At 41.6% G+C, this 16,228-nt stretch overlaps 2 protein-coding genes across 2 annotated transcripts in view; one reads left to right on the top strand and one right to left on the bottom strand.

The window, feature by feature from the left end:
- LOC135696862 (annexin B10-like) overlaps window positions 1-14,582 on the bottom strand; it is a 30,459-nt gene extending 15,877 nt beyond the window's left edge. The window contains exons 1-2 of the mRNA XM_065216401.1: window positions 14,343-14,582; window positions 13,995-14,171 (exon numbers count right to left, since the gene is read on the bottom strand). Coding sequence (XP_065072473.1) covers window positions 13,995-14,171; window positions 14,343-14,360 — 195 coding nt within the window. The 5' untranslated portion in view covers window positions 14,361-14,582. The remainder of the gene's footprint in view (window positions 1-13,994; window positions 14,172-14,342) is intronic.
- LOC135696860 (WD repeat-containing protein 91) overlaps window positions 1-16,228 on the top strand; it is a 123,768-nt gene that overhangs the window by 17,277 nt on the left and 90,263 nt on the right. The gene's annotated exons all lie outside the window — the stretch shown is intronic.

The raw sequence follows: 16,228 nt of genomic DNA on the forward strand, positions 1-16,228 counted from the left end.
CGAGGGGGCAGCAAAACCACAAAATTACCTTGAATACGGGGGGTTCTCATTGGATGAAAGGGACCGTGAAAGAAGACACTAAAATAGAAAGTTTTTCTTCCGACCGTTTCATCTTAGTATTCATCTTTGGATGGACCCCCTGGAATTCGTCACTTTCGAGATTTTTGATCTAAAGCAAGATCGATGCCTTCGTAGATGGCATGCAAGAAATCTGGCATTCTGGAAGGAATAATAAGCGGACATATGCAAGATGGTCGTTAAAGTGAATCGCTCAATGTTATTTAGGAACAAATTGTCAGGTTGTTATATGCAACATTTTGGCACCGACTGCTGGCGCGCAAAAAGGGCTGGTGCCCACTGGTGTGGCTGCGATGTGGCATCATAAACATGTTAAAACATCACGTCAATGTCGTATGGCGAATGATGTTTTGATGTGCTATCAGATGCCACACCTCCATAATAGCAGTAGGCGCTGGATCTCCCTGTATTGAGGTTCCTGTATTGAGATGTTCAGGCATTTGAGTTGAGTTGCTGTGTGGTGCACGACGTAAATATATCCATTGTCCGGATACTGAAATGAGGCATCGGCTTGTTTCGTTTAGCACCAACGATATGATTGATGTCTGTGTTAGGTAAGACCAGTGTTCAGAAAATCATTCTCAAATCTCATTTTTCATTGAGCCTCCTTGCGAGAATAAACTCGCTTGCGAGCTTCCTATTGTGTGGCTGATATCAAGCTTTGAAGTCTCAAAATTTCACTCCTTGTCCCCTTGTCAGCCACTTGTTAGGTGGGAAATGGCCGAATATCAGTAAACGCCGAATACCCGGCCGAATAGCTCTATTTTGTGAATCACTAATACGTACCTCGATAAGTAAGATTTAAATCAACAATCTTAACACGTTTAAAGATGAAAGTGGATCAGTTCAAAATGACTCACTTCGTTGATTTTTTACAAAATAACGCAACGATCGAAAAAACTCTTCCGAAATATTTTTTAAACCAAATTAATCCTCAATTTTCATAAGTTGTTTCACAAGTATGTGAGGATATTCTGCGAAAATTTCAGCCTTTTTGATGAAGATATTCTGATATATCTTGGTATTTTTCAAGATAATTATATTAGTTCTTGGATCCATCATTATTTTTATTAACTGTCATTTTGAAATTCATCCTCTATCTTGAAATTGTAATTGTTATATTAAAATTGGAATAATTACAACTATACTATAATATTAGTACATCGACTATTGTCTTGAAAACCCACCGTCGTTAATCCAAAATTTTGAAAATCTTCCAACACAACAGATATTTAGAAAGACCGAACATTTTATCAAAGACTCACCATTTTAAATCCACCATTTTGAAAATCATTTTCCATCTTGGATCCACCATTGTGGAAATAAACCAACATCTAAAAATGGAAATGGCAGGACTTCCTTTAAGGTTCGGCAGGCCTTCCCTAAACTTCGGAAGGAGTTCCCTGAACTTCAACAGGATTTCCCTGAAATTTGGCAGAACTTTCGACTTCCCTGAGGTTCAGCAGGAGTACCCTGAACTTCATTAGGTCTTTCAAGAAGATTTCCAAGAATTGAAATGGCAGGACTTCCCTGAGCTTCAGCAGGCCTTCATTGAACTTGGGCAGGACTTCCCTGAAGTTCGGTAAAACTTTCTTTAACTTCGACAGAACTTCTCTAAACTTCAGCATGACTTCCATGTTCTTCAGCAGGACTTCCCTGAACTTAAGCAATATTTCCCTGGACTTCGGCAGGACTTCTCTGAACTTCAGCAAGACTTCCCTGCACTTCGTCAGGACTTCCCTGAAGTTCATCAGAACTTCTCTGAACTTCAGCAGGACTTCCCGAAACTTCGGCAGGCTTTCCCTGAACTTCGGCAGGACTTTCTCGAAGTTCCGCAGGCCTTCCCTGAACTTTGGCAGGACTTCCCTGAATATCGGCAAAACTTTTCTGAACTTTGGCAGAACTTCTCTGAACTTCAACAGGACTTCCCTGAACTTCAGTAGGACTTCCCTGTCCTTCTACAGGCCTTCCCTGAACTTAGAATCTTGGAATAGTAGTTGTCATCTCAGTAGTAGAATTTGTTCGAAGAAAAGTTGCGGCCGTGGAAGCAAATCCTGTGGAGGAATCGGGATTTACGTGTTGAAAGGTCTGACGGCAACCCCAGTACTCAAATCTACATACGATCCAGACGTGTTTCTAGCGCAAAGGTTCGAGTATCTCGTCGTTAAGGTAAAAATCAACGATCTCAACATTGGAATCGTCACCATCTATAATCCCTCCGTTTCGAACCCGCATTTTGCACGAGAGTACGAGAAGCTCCTTTTCGATGTCCAGGATTTCGCCTTCGACCGAATCTTCGTTGCCGGAGACTTTAACATCAACGTCACTGCTCAACAGTCATCAGGAAATCTGAGATCGCTCATCCGTATTCACAATGCCTTCCACCTTACCATCCTACCAACACCACCCACAAGAATAGCAGAAAGAAGTTCAACGACAATCGATCTACTCATCACAGACAGTCCTGAATCTTCCATCTACGTACAGCTAAGACAAAATCCTCGAGCCTCTCAGATCATGAGATCATCTTCTTGATCTCCGACGTTAAAGTTAGAAAAGCAGCACCTCAGCGTATTATGGTCAGAAATTTCCGTAATGTTGATGTTGTTGCACTTCAGGCAGACTTCCAAACAATGGACTTCAGAGAGGCACTCAACACCGACGACGTTAACACTAAAGCACAGACAATAACAACCAAACTGCAAAACCTAATGGACAGACATGCTCCTGAACGTGAAATTGTTGTAAAAGATGCACGTACGCCATGGATTACAACAGAAATTGAAAGGGCGATTGCCGTGAGAGACCTAGCACACGCACTCTACACGCGAAATCCCAACAGGAGAAGGAACGACAATCAGTGGAACGACTTCGTACGAAAACGCAGTAAGGCAGCATCGTTGATCTCAGCAGCAAAGAAGCGATACGGGGAAACGCATTTTGCACACAACCTCCCTGCAAAAAAGCTTTGGAGCAACCGCCGGCGTGAGGGTGTGCATAACAACGCCAAGAAGAACGTTGCCGCTGAACATGCTGATCCTGATGAGATGAACCGTTTCTTCTGCGAGGGACATCGACTGCTTGTGACTGACAATAGAGCAGAAGTTGAACCGGCGCACCGTATCGCTAATGGGATGCAGTTCGAATTCCGAAGGACTACAGCCAACGAAGTGTCACGCAAGATTATGGAAGTTCAAACCAATGCTGCAGGTTCAGATGGAATCCCTAACTCATTCGTTAAGATGTTGGTCCCGTTTGTACTGCCTGTACTGGTTCACCTGTACAATGCGGTGATTGATGCCAGATCGTTCCCTGCCGTCTGGAAAAAAGGTCTCATCATGCCCATACCAAAGGTAACAAATCCGACTGAACCTAAACACTTTCGGCCAATTAGTGTTCTCCCTGCCATCTCCAAGATTCTCGAGAAGATCCTGCTCGACCAAATTGTTGGGCACGTGGAAGCGGACGATCGCAGGTTGCTTGCATCGAACCAATCAGGATACAGAAAGGGCCATAGCACAACAACAGCTTTGGCAAAAGTGACGCACGATATTTATGACCATTTCGACAACGAGCAGTGTACAGTTATGGTCCTGGTTGACTTCTCGTTGGCCTTCAACTGTGTTGATCATCGCAAATTACAGAGAAAACTTCGAGAGGAATTTACTTTCACCGACAATGCATGCGACCTTATCTCTTCTTTCCTCGATCATCGCACCCAGGCGGTACGGATAGGAAATGTGATGTCCTCCCAGAGATCAGTGATAGATGGTACACCCCAGGGCTCGTGCCGTTAGCCTCTACATCAATAGCCTTCCCCGTGGACTGAGATGCAGTTACCAGCTCTACGCTGATGACCTACAGATCTACATTTCTGGTGCCATTCAAAACGTAGACCAACTCTTCGAAGCCATAAACAACGATCTGGAAAGCATAGAGCGATGGGCCAGGCAGAACTCTCTTTTCCCCAACCCGAAGAAGACGCAAGCAATTATTTTTTGCAAAGAAGGAGCGGTAGCACCAACCACTAACATCGTTTTCTGCGGAGAACACATTATTTTGTCTGACAACGTAGTGAATCTTTGTCTAAGGATGGATCGCAACCTGAAGTGGAATGGACATGTGAACGACATAACGGCCAAAGTTTTTGGAACGTTGCGGACACTCCGAAGATTCGCTCCAGTTTTGTCAGTTCAAACCCGAATAAAGCTGGTGCAAGCAGTGGTCATGCCGTTTTTCACCTACTGTGACGTCACTTACTATCCTGGACTGTCATCAGCGCTCCGTGATCAACTAAACCGTTGTTTCAAGGCAGCAGTTCGCTTTGTCTATGGCCTCAGACGCAGAGAATCCACTGCTGCTGTAAGGAACTCTATTTTGGGACACGACCTGGACACAAATTACCGGAATAGAATCAGCTGTTTTATTCGCCAAGGGTACGCAGGAACTTTCCCACCTTATCTGCAGCAACACCTGAGAAGAGGACAGCTTGAGCGGGCCCGCTGCTTTGCGATTCCCCATCACACCACATCGAAGAAGAAGAGTGTGATGATAGCAGGTGCAATCATCTGGAACCAGCTCCCCCTAGCAACACGACGACAGACAACGATCAGCGCATTCAAGACAGCGCTCTCAACAGGATCTCAAACCTAGTTTAAGAATTACATACCTACTAAGAAAGCTACTTCCACTAATGACTTATTGTTCTCCTTTAGTTAAAAATCAAATGTTGTGTTTTCCTTGACCTGAGCAATGGTGCAACCGACAGGCTAACGTTACGATAATAAATTACAATTACAATTTACGTCGCCAGAATTTACCGAATGGATCACATCATTCGAGCAGTTTAAAATGACGTTTCCTACCAATCGAACTTTAACGTGGAACAATATTTTGATATTTTTTCTTCTACAACTTCGAGAAAATAGGGTCTTATTTGAAATATGCTTGAAAAATCTGGAATTTATTGTTTCATTTTCGTAAAATCGCTGGTAGAAGGTCGTCCCAAAACTGCTCGACAATATAATTAATTCATGAACATTTATTCCGAGAGTAAACGATGTTATAAATTCCTAAAGGGATGTCAGTATGTTAAATTTTGCATAAATTACCGGGTATCAACTACGACATACTTTTGCTAATTCAACACCTCTTCAAGCATAAATCCGATTGCGTCGTAGGCATCCCTAGCTTCCGCAGTTTCAGCTGTTGCATATTAAATGTTGATTAGCAAACGGGTGCTTATAATCTTCAAATTTATTATTTTCCCTTACCTTTTAGTTCGGTAATATAGACTTAATTGTAGTTTTGAGAATAAAGGGTGTCCACGATGAAATTGCCACACACAAAATTGATTCGCAAAATTCGAGTTTTCATCTGATTGCCATAAAATTTTCAGGGATTGAGAAATAACTATTAAACTTCATTTTACCATTTTACTCGTATTTTATTTACAGTCCATACGCAAATGCCCGCACCTTGGCCTTAACCCCGGCCATAAGATTCTGCACAACCTGTGAATAAACCGTTTTTTGCATGTAAACCCATACTTTCTTCAGTTCCTCGACTGTCTTCACTACCTTAGGTCGTTTAAGAAGGTGCTGCTTCATAATCGCCCAGTACTTCTCGATGGGGCGGAGCTCCGGAGTGTTGGGAGGGTTGAACATTTTCGGCACGAAATTGACCTTATTGTCCGCATACCACTTCAGCACGTCCTTGGAGTAGTGGCATGAGGCCAAATCCGGCCAGAAGATTGTTGGGACGTTGTGGGCCTTCAGGAGAGGAAGCAGCCGCTTCTGGAGGCACTCTTTTATGTACACCTGCCCGTTCATCGTGTCCTGGGTCACGAAAGGTGCACTCCGCTTCCCGCACGTGCAGATGGCTTGCCAAACCAGGAATTTCTTCGCAAATTTGGACATCTTCTGAGTGCGGACATGCTCCGGAACGCTGAACTTATCCTTGGCCGTGAAAAACAGGTTGCCGGGGATCTGTTTGAAGTCGGCCTTCACATATGTTTCGTCGTCCATGATGCAGCATTCAACTTTCGTCAGCATGTTGAGGTACAACTTCCTGGCACGGGTTTTGGCGGACTTGTTCTGCTTCTCGTCTCGATTAGGGGCCTTTTGCACCTTGAACGTTCGAAGCCCAGCCTTAGTTTTGGCCTTCTGGACAAAACTTCGGCTTAGGTGCAGCTTCTTAGCCACATCCCTAACGGAGGCGTTCGGATTTCGGTTGAAGGCCCCAACTACGCGGTTGTGATTTTTGGTGATGTACGGAATACTTTTTCCTTCACTTCTGGGCTTCCGATCGGTGGTCAACCGTTCCTCGAACCGCTTAATCACTCGCGACACCGTGGAATTCGTGATTCCCAACGTTTTAGCGATGGAACGATGCGAGAGATCCTTGTTCTCGTGATGAATGCGCAAGATTTTATCACGCACGAGCTGTTCTTTCGACTCCATTTCCGCGAGTTTTGATCACAGGACTTTAAAACTTGCAGGATGTAAATAATGCACTATGAACTAAATCCACCCAAATTTTCATTAAATTCTACCCAACGGTTAAAAAGTTAGAGCAATTTAATAGTGTGGCAATTTCATCGTGGACACCCTTTAGTTCATTAGTTACAATATAAATCCTGTTAGAGCGCATTGTATGAATATTTACGCTCATTGTTCTCAAAACAAAAGAAGCGCTCCCTTTTTCTACGTTTATCCGTAGGACGAAGAAAATCTAATGGCGTTTCAATGCGTTAGGACGGAATTGAAACTCGTAAGACCAGGGTTCTGCATTTTCGAAACAAAGACAAGAAAATGAACTTTCCGCAGAATCGCTTCATTTCGAGCAATATCATTTTCGTGAAGTCATTGTGTTTCTTGTTGTCGAGTCACTATGGACATTCTTCCTGTCAAACATGACTTGACTATGGCTTGTTTCGTTCGTCAAGTGCATCAGCTCATTTCATTTGAAGCAAAGACTTGTTTCAATTGACGCAATGAATGACTATAAAACTGCTTCCTTCGTTGTTTTTTCAACTTTCACTTCAATTCGGGGCTCATTCGATTTGTCACGCGTCGCGTCTTCAGGCATCAAAATATAGTATCCGCACAATATCGGGTGCCGATAGGGATGGCATCCGGATTATATGTAGTCCGAATTTTCTGGAGTCCAAGATGGCTGCCATCGGGCTCAGGAAAAGTCTCAAATACACTACAATATCGGTATTTTCGGAACGGGGACGACGCGAAGGTGCGAAAATCGATGTCCGGTTCAGAAAAAGTGTCGAATACCCTAAGATACGGGTATTTTCGGAACGGGGATGACAGTAAATGCCGAAAATCGATATTCGATGCCATTTTGGAATCCAAAATGGCGGCCATCGGGTTTCAGAAGAGTATCGAATACCGTAAGATCTGGGTATTTTTAGAACGGAGACGACGCGTAGATGCTGAAATCAATATTTAACGCCATTTTTAGGGTTTCTTTTGAAATCGGAAGCCACCATCACCCTGATTCCAAAAATAATCACATTGATCGGTATTTGACAGTATTTCACACTTTTTCTGACTCAAACCCTCCATGTAAGATTTTGAAATTGCGTCAAACGTTGGTTTCTGGCCTCTAGACGGCACTGGGATATCAAAAATACCCACATTGATGGGTATTTGACAGTGTTTCCCACTTTTTCTTAAACTGGAAGCCGCCATATTGGATTTCAAAATGACGTCGAATATCAATTTTCAGCATCTAGACGTCAGTACCTATATTGATGGGTCGGCATCAGAATTAGCTGAACATTAGCCGGAAGCCGTCAGCTTGGATTTCAAAATGACGTAAGATATCGATTTTCAGCCTCCAGACGAAATTCTGATTAAAAAAATACCCATATTGATGGGTATTTGACAGTATTTCCCACTTTTGGAATTGGAAACCGCCATCTTGGGTTTCAAAATGCCGACGGATATCGATTTTTATTCTCTAGACGTCATCCCGAATCCAAAAATACCCATATAGATGGGTATTTGACAGTATTTTCCGCATTTTCTCGAACCGGAAGCCCCCATCTTGGATTTGTCGCATATCTATTTCCAATCCCTAGATGACATGCCGATTCCAAAAGTACCTATATTGATAGGTATTTGACACTATTTCCCACTTTTTCTGAAATAGGAAGCCACCATCTTGGATTTCAAAATGGCGTCGGAATTAAATTTTCATGCTCTAGACAGCATCCTAGTTCCAAAAATACCAATATTGATGGGTATTTGACAGTATTTCCCACTTTTTCTTAAACTGGAAGCCTCCATCATGAATTTCAAAATGGCATCGCAAATCAATTTTGGTCCTCTAGACTTCACCCCGATTCCACAAATACTCATATTGATGGGTCGGCATCAGTATTTCCCATTTTTTTAAAACTGGAAGCCATATTGAATTTTAAAATGGCGTCACATATCGTTTTCTGGACTCTAGACGTCACCCCGATTCCAAAAATACCCATATTGATGGGTAAACAAACCACCCGACAGTGATAAATTCGGCATCCACATGCACAGATCTTTTGTGCATGCGCTTAAATGAACCGAGTGAACAATCAACAGGAAAACAGCGCGAATTTGGATCGAATAGCTTCGCTTCAATGCGAAAGTAAGCTCATTTGACAATGGAAGACGAAATGAACAAGAGTCAAGCCAAAACAAACAGCATGAAAACTGATCTAAAGTGGTTCTGTTGATGTTGAAGGGGATATGCTCGAAGAGAAGACAGAATGAATTTCAATTGAAAGTGGTGGTTGGCAGCTTCGTCGTCGCTTGACGATTTCCAATTGAAAGTTGGGGGAGGTAGCTCATCGATTCTTCCGGTTCGTCTCCTAGCATCGTGCTATAAGGTACCAGGCGATAACCAGAGCAGTTGATCGATAGCTCGATGACGTCATTTCGTTGGCGTCTGCAATGGGAAATTCTCATAGCAGGCGTTGACGATGGGACGCTGTCGAGTTGTTGAATAGCAACTATCGTGGTATCTCACCGATTACCTGTCGTTCTGCCAAATTTGGAAAGACGTCTGCATTGAATTGTCTCATATAATAATATTCCGCCCACTATATCACAAGAAATTGCGAGTAGCTGAGTGGAATGGAGATAAGTTAAGCATTGGGTACAGGACCAAGTCTCCCCTGGGTGGTGCCAGAAGATGAGCGCAATAGAATCATCAAGTTGCCATAAGGCACGGAATGAGACTATTGCATGGCTGGGTAGTCAAAGTCTTCCATTCGTTAGTCATTTCAGGTGGATTAGAACAGGTTTAGGTTTAGGGTGGGCGTTGGCCAGATTTGGATTTATCAGATATAATCCTAAATAGGACCATATAACCTCAACTTCTGTCACAATGTTTCATTGTGACTAATCAACACTCAATGGGTAAAATATCAAATTTGCAGTAAATTTGAAAAAAAAAGGTAACTTGGAGTGTAGAGCGCACTGCCCACTAGACGATTCTGAAGCCTGACCAAGTGAGTGGATTAAGGGGGTTTATTTGATTGTACGTCATTTCCAAGTTATATACTGCCCATAATCGCAAGTCAGTCCCATCTGTAAAAAACTGGAAATGAGAAAACGGCGTTCAAAGATTTTTCAAGTTTTCTGATTTGACACTTATGTTGGAGGGATAAATTTAAAAATAAACGTACAATGTGATAGAATGCATCTATGTTTACCCAAAAATATTGGAAAAATATCGTAAAATTTTTATTTTATGGCCAAAATCTGAGTGGGACTGACTTGCGATTACATTTACCGTGAATGAGAAAAATAACCGCAAGTCAGTCACAATTCCATGACGATGCTGCATTAGTTTAGCTCAGTATTGAACAGTAGAAAGATACCATGGTCCCATAGAACGTTATTGAATGTTTCTGGATTTGCTCCGCTGGTTCCAAAGCAATGGCCGAAACATACTCCGGTAAGTATGGGTCTTCATCAGACCAGAGCTTTTTATAAACGAGCCAAACCCCCCATGCGATAAATCAATTCACATGAGAAATCAAAAATAAGATCGATAAGAGTCATGATGAGTGACCAGCACCATGTTGGCCACACTCGGACATGTTCCGGGTATCCCCGGGGGAGTGGTAAATCCGTTTTTTTTCCATCAAGCGATACATGATAATTCAAAGCCATATCGATTGGCGGTCAAACTGAGTATCGTAACAACTATATTGGCCACATCCGGACATGTTCCAGATACCATAGGGAAAGTGGGCAAAATCTGTCTTGACACAAATCTCATGATGCGATGTGTTGTCTAACATTTCTAACATATTTTTTCTAATGGGACTGACTTGCGGTTACTTTTCGCTGTGGGACAATTTGACTTGGTATTGTTTTTCATTTTCCTTGAACAAACCACCTTTTTTCAATAGCATATCTCAAAAAACATAGAAAGAAAATCTGAATAATGATGCTAACTCAAAATTGATGAAAATGCAGATGGGACTGACTTGCTATTACCGGCAGTATATAGATACATTCATACCATTGGCATTTTGTATTTGATATGAGACAGAGACAGGATGCGGAGGGCCCGCTTAGGGGGAGCGTAACACATGTTATGGCTTCCATTTATTAAATAGTCCAGATAGGCTGGAAATGATAGGTTCATCGTGAGAAAATGTACCATATGGTGCCCGTTCACTGATCAAAATTAGATTCAAATCGTCAGGCCCTGCCCTGGAATAAGGGGATTGACGATGATTGTAAGTTTAGGTTTACTTTTGTAATTGTAAGATAGATAGTTTGCCTCAATTGAAACATTGAGTTGTATAAACTTGACGAATCATACCTCTAAAATAGTAGTAGTTACAGTGTCGCATTATCTAACAACCACTGCCTGCAACTAATGTTGGAGGGGCCGGCAGGGCTGATTACGGATCAAAACTAACATAACTCTAACACTGAAATGATCCCGAAACTAACGTTCATTCATTGCGCTTTGAGTCATAAAGTAGTTTTATTTATTTTCCTACTAATCTATCTACACACTTAGTTTTTTCTACCGAGCTCGGCTGTGCGGGTCTCGGCGGGGAGGGTTTCGCTGAGATCTCGGCGGGAGTGACATTTGATTGATTTCTCGGATAATGCCTTTTCTAATAATCTGCATACGTTTCTTTTCTTTGTTAACTACTTTATCCCCTTTTTATTTTTCTGCTCTTCTTTCCTCATCTCTTCTTTTGTTTTGTTTGTTTACATATAACTAATACTAATACCTCCTTGTTTTCTCTCTAATTTATCTACTATGTCCCACCATCACGATGAGAGATGAGCTACCGTACATGGTACACGCTCATATACACTCCCAAAATAGTATGCCGCCAGTAAGTATATCACAGAGGCTACTAAAGATGCAGAAACAAAAAGCGATAACGCTGAAGATAATGAGCTGTGGTGATTTATATGACTATATAGTATTATTTATTTAAACTAACCTAAACACAACGTGGGGTGACCCAAATCCAAACGATCACTAACCAAAATAATAGACTTATCTTTTTTTCAGCAGGTGTAATTTCGTATAGTTCTGTTTCTCTATTTTCAGCAAAACAACAACAAAAAACCTCTATAACTCTTCTGCATTCTTTTAATCTCCTACTATCCCCTATAAATGTATCGGAAACTAGTGGGACTGTCTAGCATAGGCCTACGGCCAGGTTTCAGTAGGTGCTTATGCCTTTGTTGTCGTTTGGAACCAGTTTTGCGAGGTAAGCGACGATTGTGCGTATTTCTCGCGTAACTTTTGAAAAGGGCCTATTTATAGCCTGAACAATACGTAAAGAGAAAATTGAAACATTGAACGTCGCGTGAAAGTGGAACTTAATGAAGGCCTAAGTACTTTTTCGTAGTTTTTAGTTTTCGGATTTGAAAGATCGTCGGTTACAGTGGCCTGCTTACTGAGCAGAAAAACGCGGTTCCAGGTTTTTACATATCAAAGAGATTTATGGTAAAATCGCTCGTGTATCGTGTATTTTGCGAAACTCGTTGTTGTCGTTGATTCCGGGTTTGAATGGATACAAAAATTTGAGCAACGGTAATATGTGATATGAGGGGCTCGGTGGCCTTAGAGCAACCGTTTTTGCTTACTAAGTAGAACATCATGAGTCTAATCTCAGGCCCATCCACATTCAAGATTCGTCAATCGTTTTATTTGTTAATATGACTACATGGTAATAACAGAAACTCGGTGATTAAAAAGGTGCTCGTCTGCCTAGTGGCAAACGTTTTTGCTTACTGAGCAGAAGACCGTGGGTTTAGTCCCAAGCTCCTTCGCGTTATATGATCGTTAGGACATCAAATCAGCTTATCGTTTACCAAAACGAACCCTGCTGCAAACCCAACCCTCTTATCCAACATCCCAGTGATTCCTCGTGGAAGTGCAGAGGTGTTCTCGGCTTCCATCAAAGCGAGTGTCATGTCAACACAATCCTTCCCATTCCTTTCTTGACCTGTGTTCGGGCGCGGCCGGCGCTGGTATTGCCTAATTTAAGATCACCAGTTTTTACACATTGAGGATGATTGCTAGTCCCAAGCATCGTCTATTGGTTCTCTGTGTAATTACAGCTGATCTGGCAATAACAGAGTAGCAACCGTGGGCGGTCAATCAAGCTCAAGCTCAAGCTCAAGCTTGACGATTTCCAATAGAAAGTGACTTTGTTAGGCCCTACGTAAGACGACTTTAGAATCAAGAAGCAGTATTAGATTTTGGACAATATCTCAACCATTTGTGACTCTTTTTAAAATCCAATTGTTTGTATAGCGAATAAATTTAGAAGATATCTTTGACAGAAATATTCCATTTTTAGTTCAAACCCGTCCAAAAAAGAGAGGTAAAGCGGGGGTTGTGCTTAGTAGGACTGAAATTAGATCAAAAACCCTATGGTCAAAATTTTTGATGCTTCCCATTTTGCTAATTTGCAATGCTTGTTGATATTGATGCATTTTGAATTTGGGTGTGGAGTCAGTATCAACGGAAAAGCATTAACTTTCACCGTAAGAGCTCAAACATGTGAAAAACGTGAAATATCATAAAAACATGGCCAAAATTGATGCGTTCCCCTACCAATGAAAAAGATTCTGAGGCAGCCATTCGACTTACTTATACTAGAAAAAAAAATAAAGACATTCAGAAGCATTAGGATCATTATGATTATGATAAATTTTCACACTGGGATATTGATGTTTTTTTTAGATAAATCAGAATTTGAATGAAAAGTGATATCTCAGGCGTATTTAGAATTCTACACGTGAACAAATATTGGAAATCCATAAAAATAGGCCTATTGATAAACCTGGTGCTTGATTTAGGCAATTAGGGAAAGGCACGTCATTTACATGGTTTGCCAAGGACGTAACAAACCGTCACTGCCACACTATTGAGTATATTAATGGCGTTCGCTAACTGAAAGGGACTTTTTGAATGTTTTCAAAATACCAGCTAATCGTAGACAAATTTTGCACTCGTGTCAAAAATTGTTCAACCAGCAACTTACCTTAGCAGAGCAGAAGAAATATGCGATTTTCATAAACATCAAAAAGTCCCTTTAGTTAGCATACGCTTAGTGTATTTCAAAAATATTGTTGAAGCAATATCTATCTTGTCTGAGTCTTTATTGAATCAGTGAATAACATTCATATTTAATCTCATGAGATTTCATGTCATCAAATATACGATGCTAATGCGCTACTGTTTTTGCTCTTGTAATAAACACTCTGATGGAGATCCATTGCTATGACTCATCCATTCCACATTACAGACACACAAATCAAGGCCACCACAACGTTTGCTACATCAACATCGCAATCTCTATACGTCATAAACCAAGCACAACCCCAGTCACTATTTACATACATATCGTTGGTACTCACCCGTCCCAGTTCGTTGTTGTACGTCTCGAGAATTTGCAACCGCTGGCCATTGCTTCGGGCACACAGAATGTCGATGATGGCTTGATCATCGGTTCCGAAGCCCTTCATGGCGGCCCTCAGAGCATTGGCGTCGGCCGACGCATCGAAGTTCACCGCTGGGACCACGGTTGGCTTGGGCTGAAAATGGAAGACATTAACAGTTACTTAACCGTATTGCATTAGCGCTATTTTCCGTTTTTCTTTTCGGAAGTTATCGATCGACCGGATTTCGTCATCGACAAGGCACTCCTTTTCGGAGGGAAATTATCCAAATTGACCGGTGCCATTATGCCACTACGCTATGCTTACCGTATAATACCAGGACATTGTTCTCGAACAATACTGATTCAGTTAACAAAACTCGGAATTATGCGCCACTGGTTGTGGAATTCGGATGACTAAATGCTTGACGTATCACCTAATTGGCCTCTGCTGGTTGCTTGTTAGGCTGGGCTGTAGCAGTTTAAAATCGAATCAAATCCGTGACGAGCTGACGACGTAGACGACGATCCAACCTGTGAAGCGTAAAACTCTAAACTAAATAAAACCGGGTCTCTGAGCTGGCTGGCATCTGTGAGAGAGAAACGTTTCCAGCAAGTTGTGAGCTGGTGTATTTCTTTCATACATGTATTGATTGTTGTAGGAATCCTACTACTACTGCTGCTGCCTATTTCTGAATCAGTAGAGAAAGCCGGTATAAACAGTTGTTAATATAGGTTAGCTTTTCTCGCAACACACAGAGAAGATCCCAAAACAGGTTCTGTAACAGTGACGACGCATGAAACAGGCCATGTGGAGATCTTCGTAGCGTACGATGACGCGTGTGTCGTGTCGTAGGTCGGTTTGTACTAAAAACGTTTTGGTATGCAGGAAGGTGGGGCCCAGGCGTCTATAAGGCGAAGCGCGTTGCATGTTATTACAAAGCTTTAAGACTCAATATTAGGTATTTGTTTCGATATTCACCGTACAAATATGTATGTAAGGTACACTGGGTAAGTTGCAATGCGGGGTAAGTTGAAACGAAAGCCGTTAATATAAGCGGAAGTGATTTATCACTGTGATTATTTTTAACAGTCTATATAAAATAAAGCGCATCGTGCTTAGCGTAATACCTTTGTTGATTTTAATTTTATATGAAATTTACAACACACATTTTTTACGCATTGCTTAAATCTGCTCAAAAAGTTTAATTTTTCCGCCACTATTCAGGTAGGGCAAGAGTGCCACCCCTAATAATTTTAAAATTAACATATTTTCAATACTATTTCTTTTTCTTCGCATTTGAAGCTTATTGCATATCGCATATTAGCTTATTGTGTGCTCTCGACTTAGTGTTCTAGATGCAGTTCCACAGTTATTAATTGAGAGCTTTCCATGCCTGCTATCATTTTTGCATTAGTATAATTATGTGGCAAGTACAATCCTACTCTATGCGCAGAGAAGTCGAGAAACTTTCCAACCCGAAAAATTCCTAGACCGGACCGGGAATGGAACCCAGCCACCTCCAGCATGGTCTTGCTTTGTAGCTGCGCCTTTACCGACTGAGCTAAGGGAGGCCCAATAGGAGATTATTTACAACCCTCACCGCAGCACCTGAACCATTGCACAGTGGGCAAAAAATGACAAAACCGCGACTAAATTGTATATCTCGGCTGCCAAACGGTTTCAGTCAACATGTTATACATATTCTCAAAGGAAAAACTCTCCTGAATCGATTGGTGGTAATCTCATTGGCCGGAGACTTTTGCGTACCGAGATAGAGGGCCGGGATCAACCCGAGTTCCCGGTAATGTAGGAACATAAATCGACATAATTTTAGACTTTACATAACGTATATTACTGGAAATTGATAGTACTAAGTATATATGGTGTAAAGACACCATATACGCCTCCAGGAAAACTCTACTGGCCTAAAGGAGGATCCGGAACGACCGATAAAGTGATAAAATGTCCTAGAACCTTGCAATTTTTTCAATGTTGTTCAGAATCAAGAGATCAAAGCGAATTTAATAAAGAATTGAAATGTTGGGGTAAAGTGTCCATATAATGGTTCTCCGGATAATCTGTATTGACCGATAAAGTGACCACGTTATAAAACATGTCCTACATGCTTGCGGTTTATTCTATATTGTTCAGAATCAAGATATCAAAGCGTATTTAACATGAAATACATATTTTGGAATATAGTGGCCATA

The sequence above is a fragment of the Ochlerotatus camptorhynchus genome, unplaced genomic scaffold (genome assembly GCF_037179485.1).
Source record: "Ochlerotatus camptorhynchus isolate MF236.1 unplaced genomic scaffold, CSIRO-AGI_Acam_v1.1 ptg000062l, whole genome shotgun sequence".
Taxonomy (NCBI): domain Eukaryota; kingdom Metazoa; phylum Arthropoda; class Insecta; order Diptera; family Culicidae; genus Ochlerotatus; species Ochlerotatus camptorhynchus.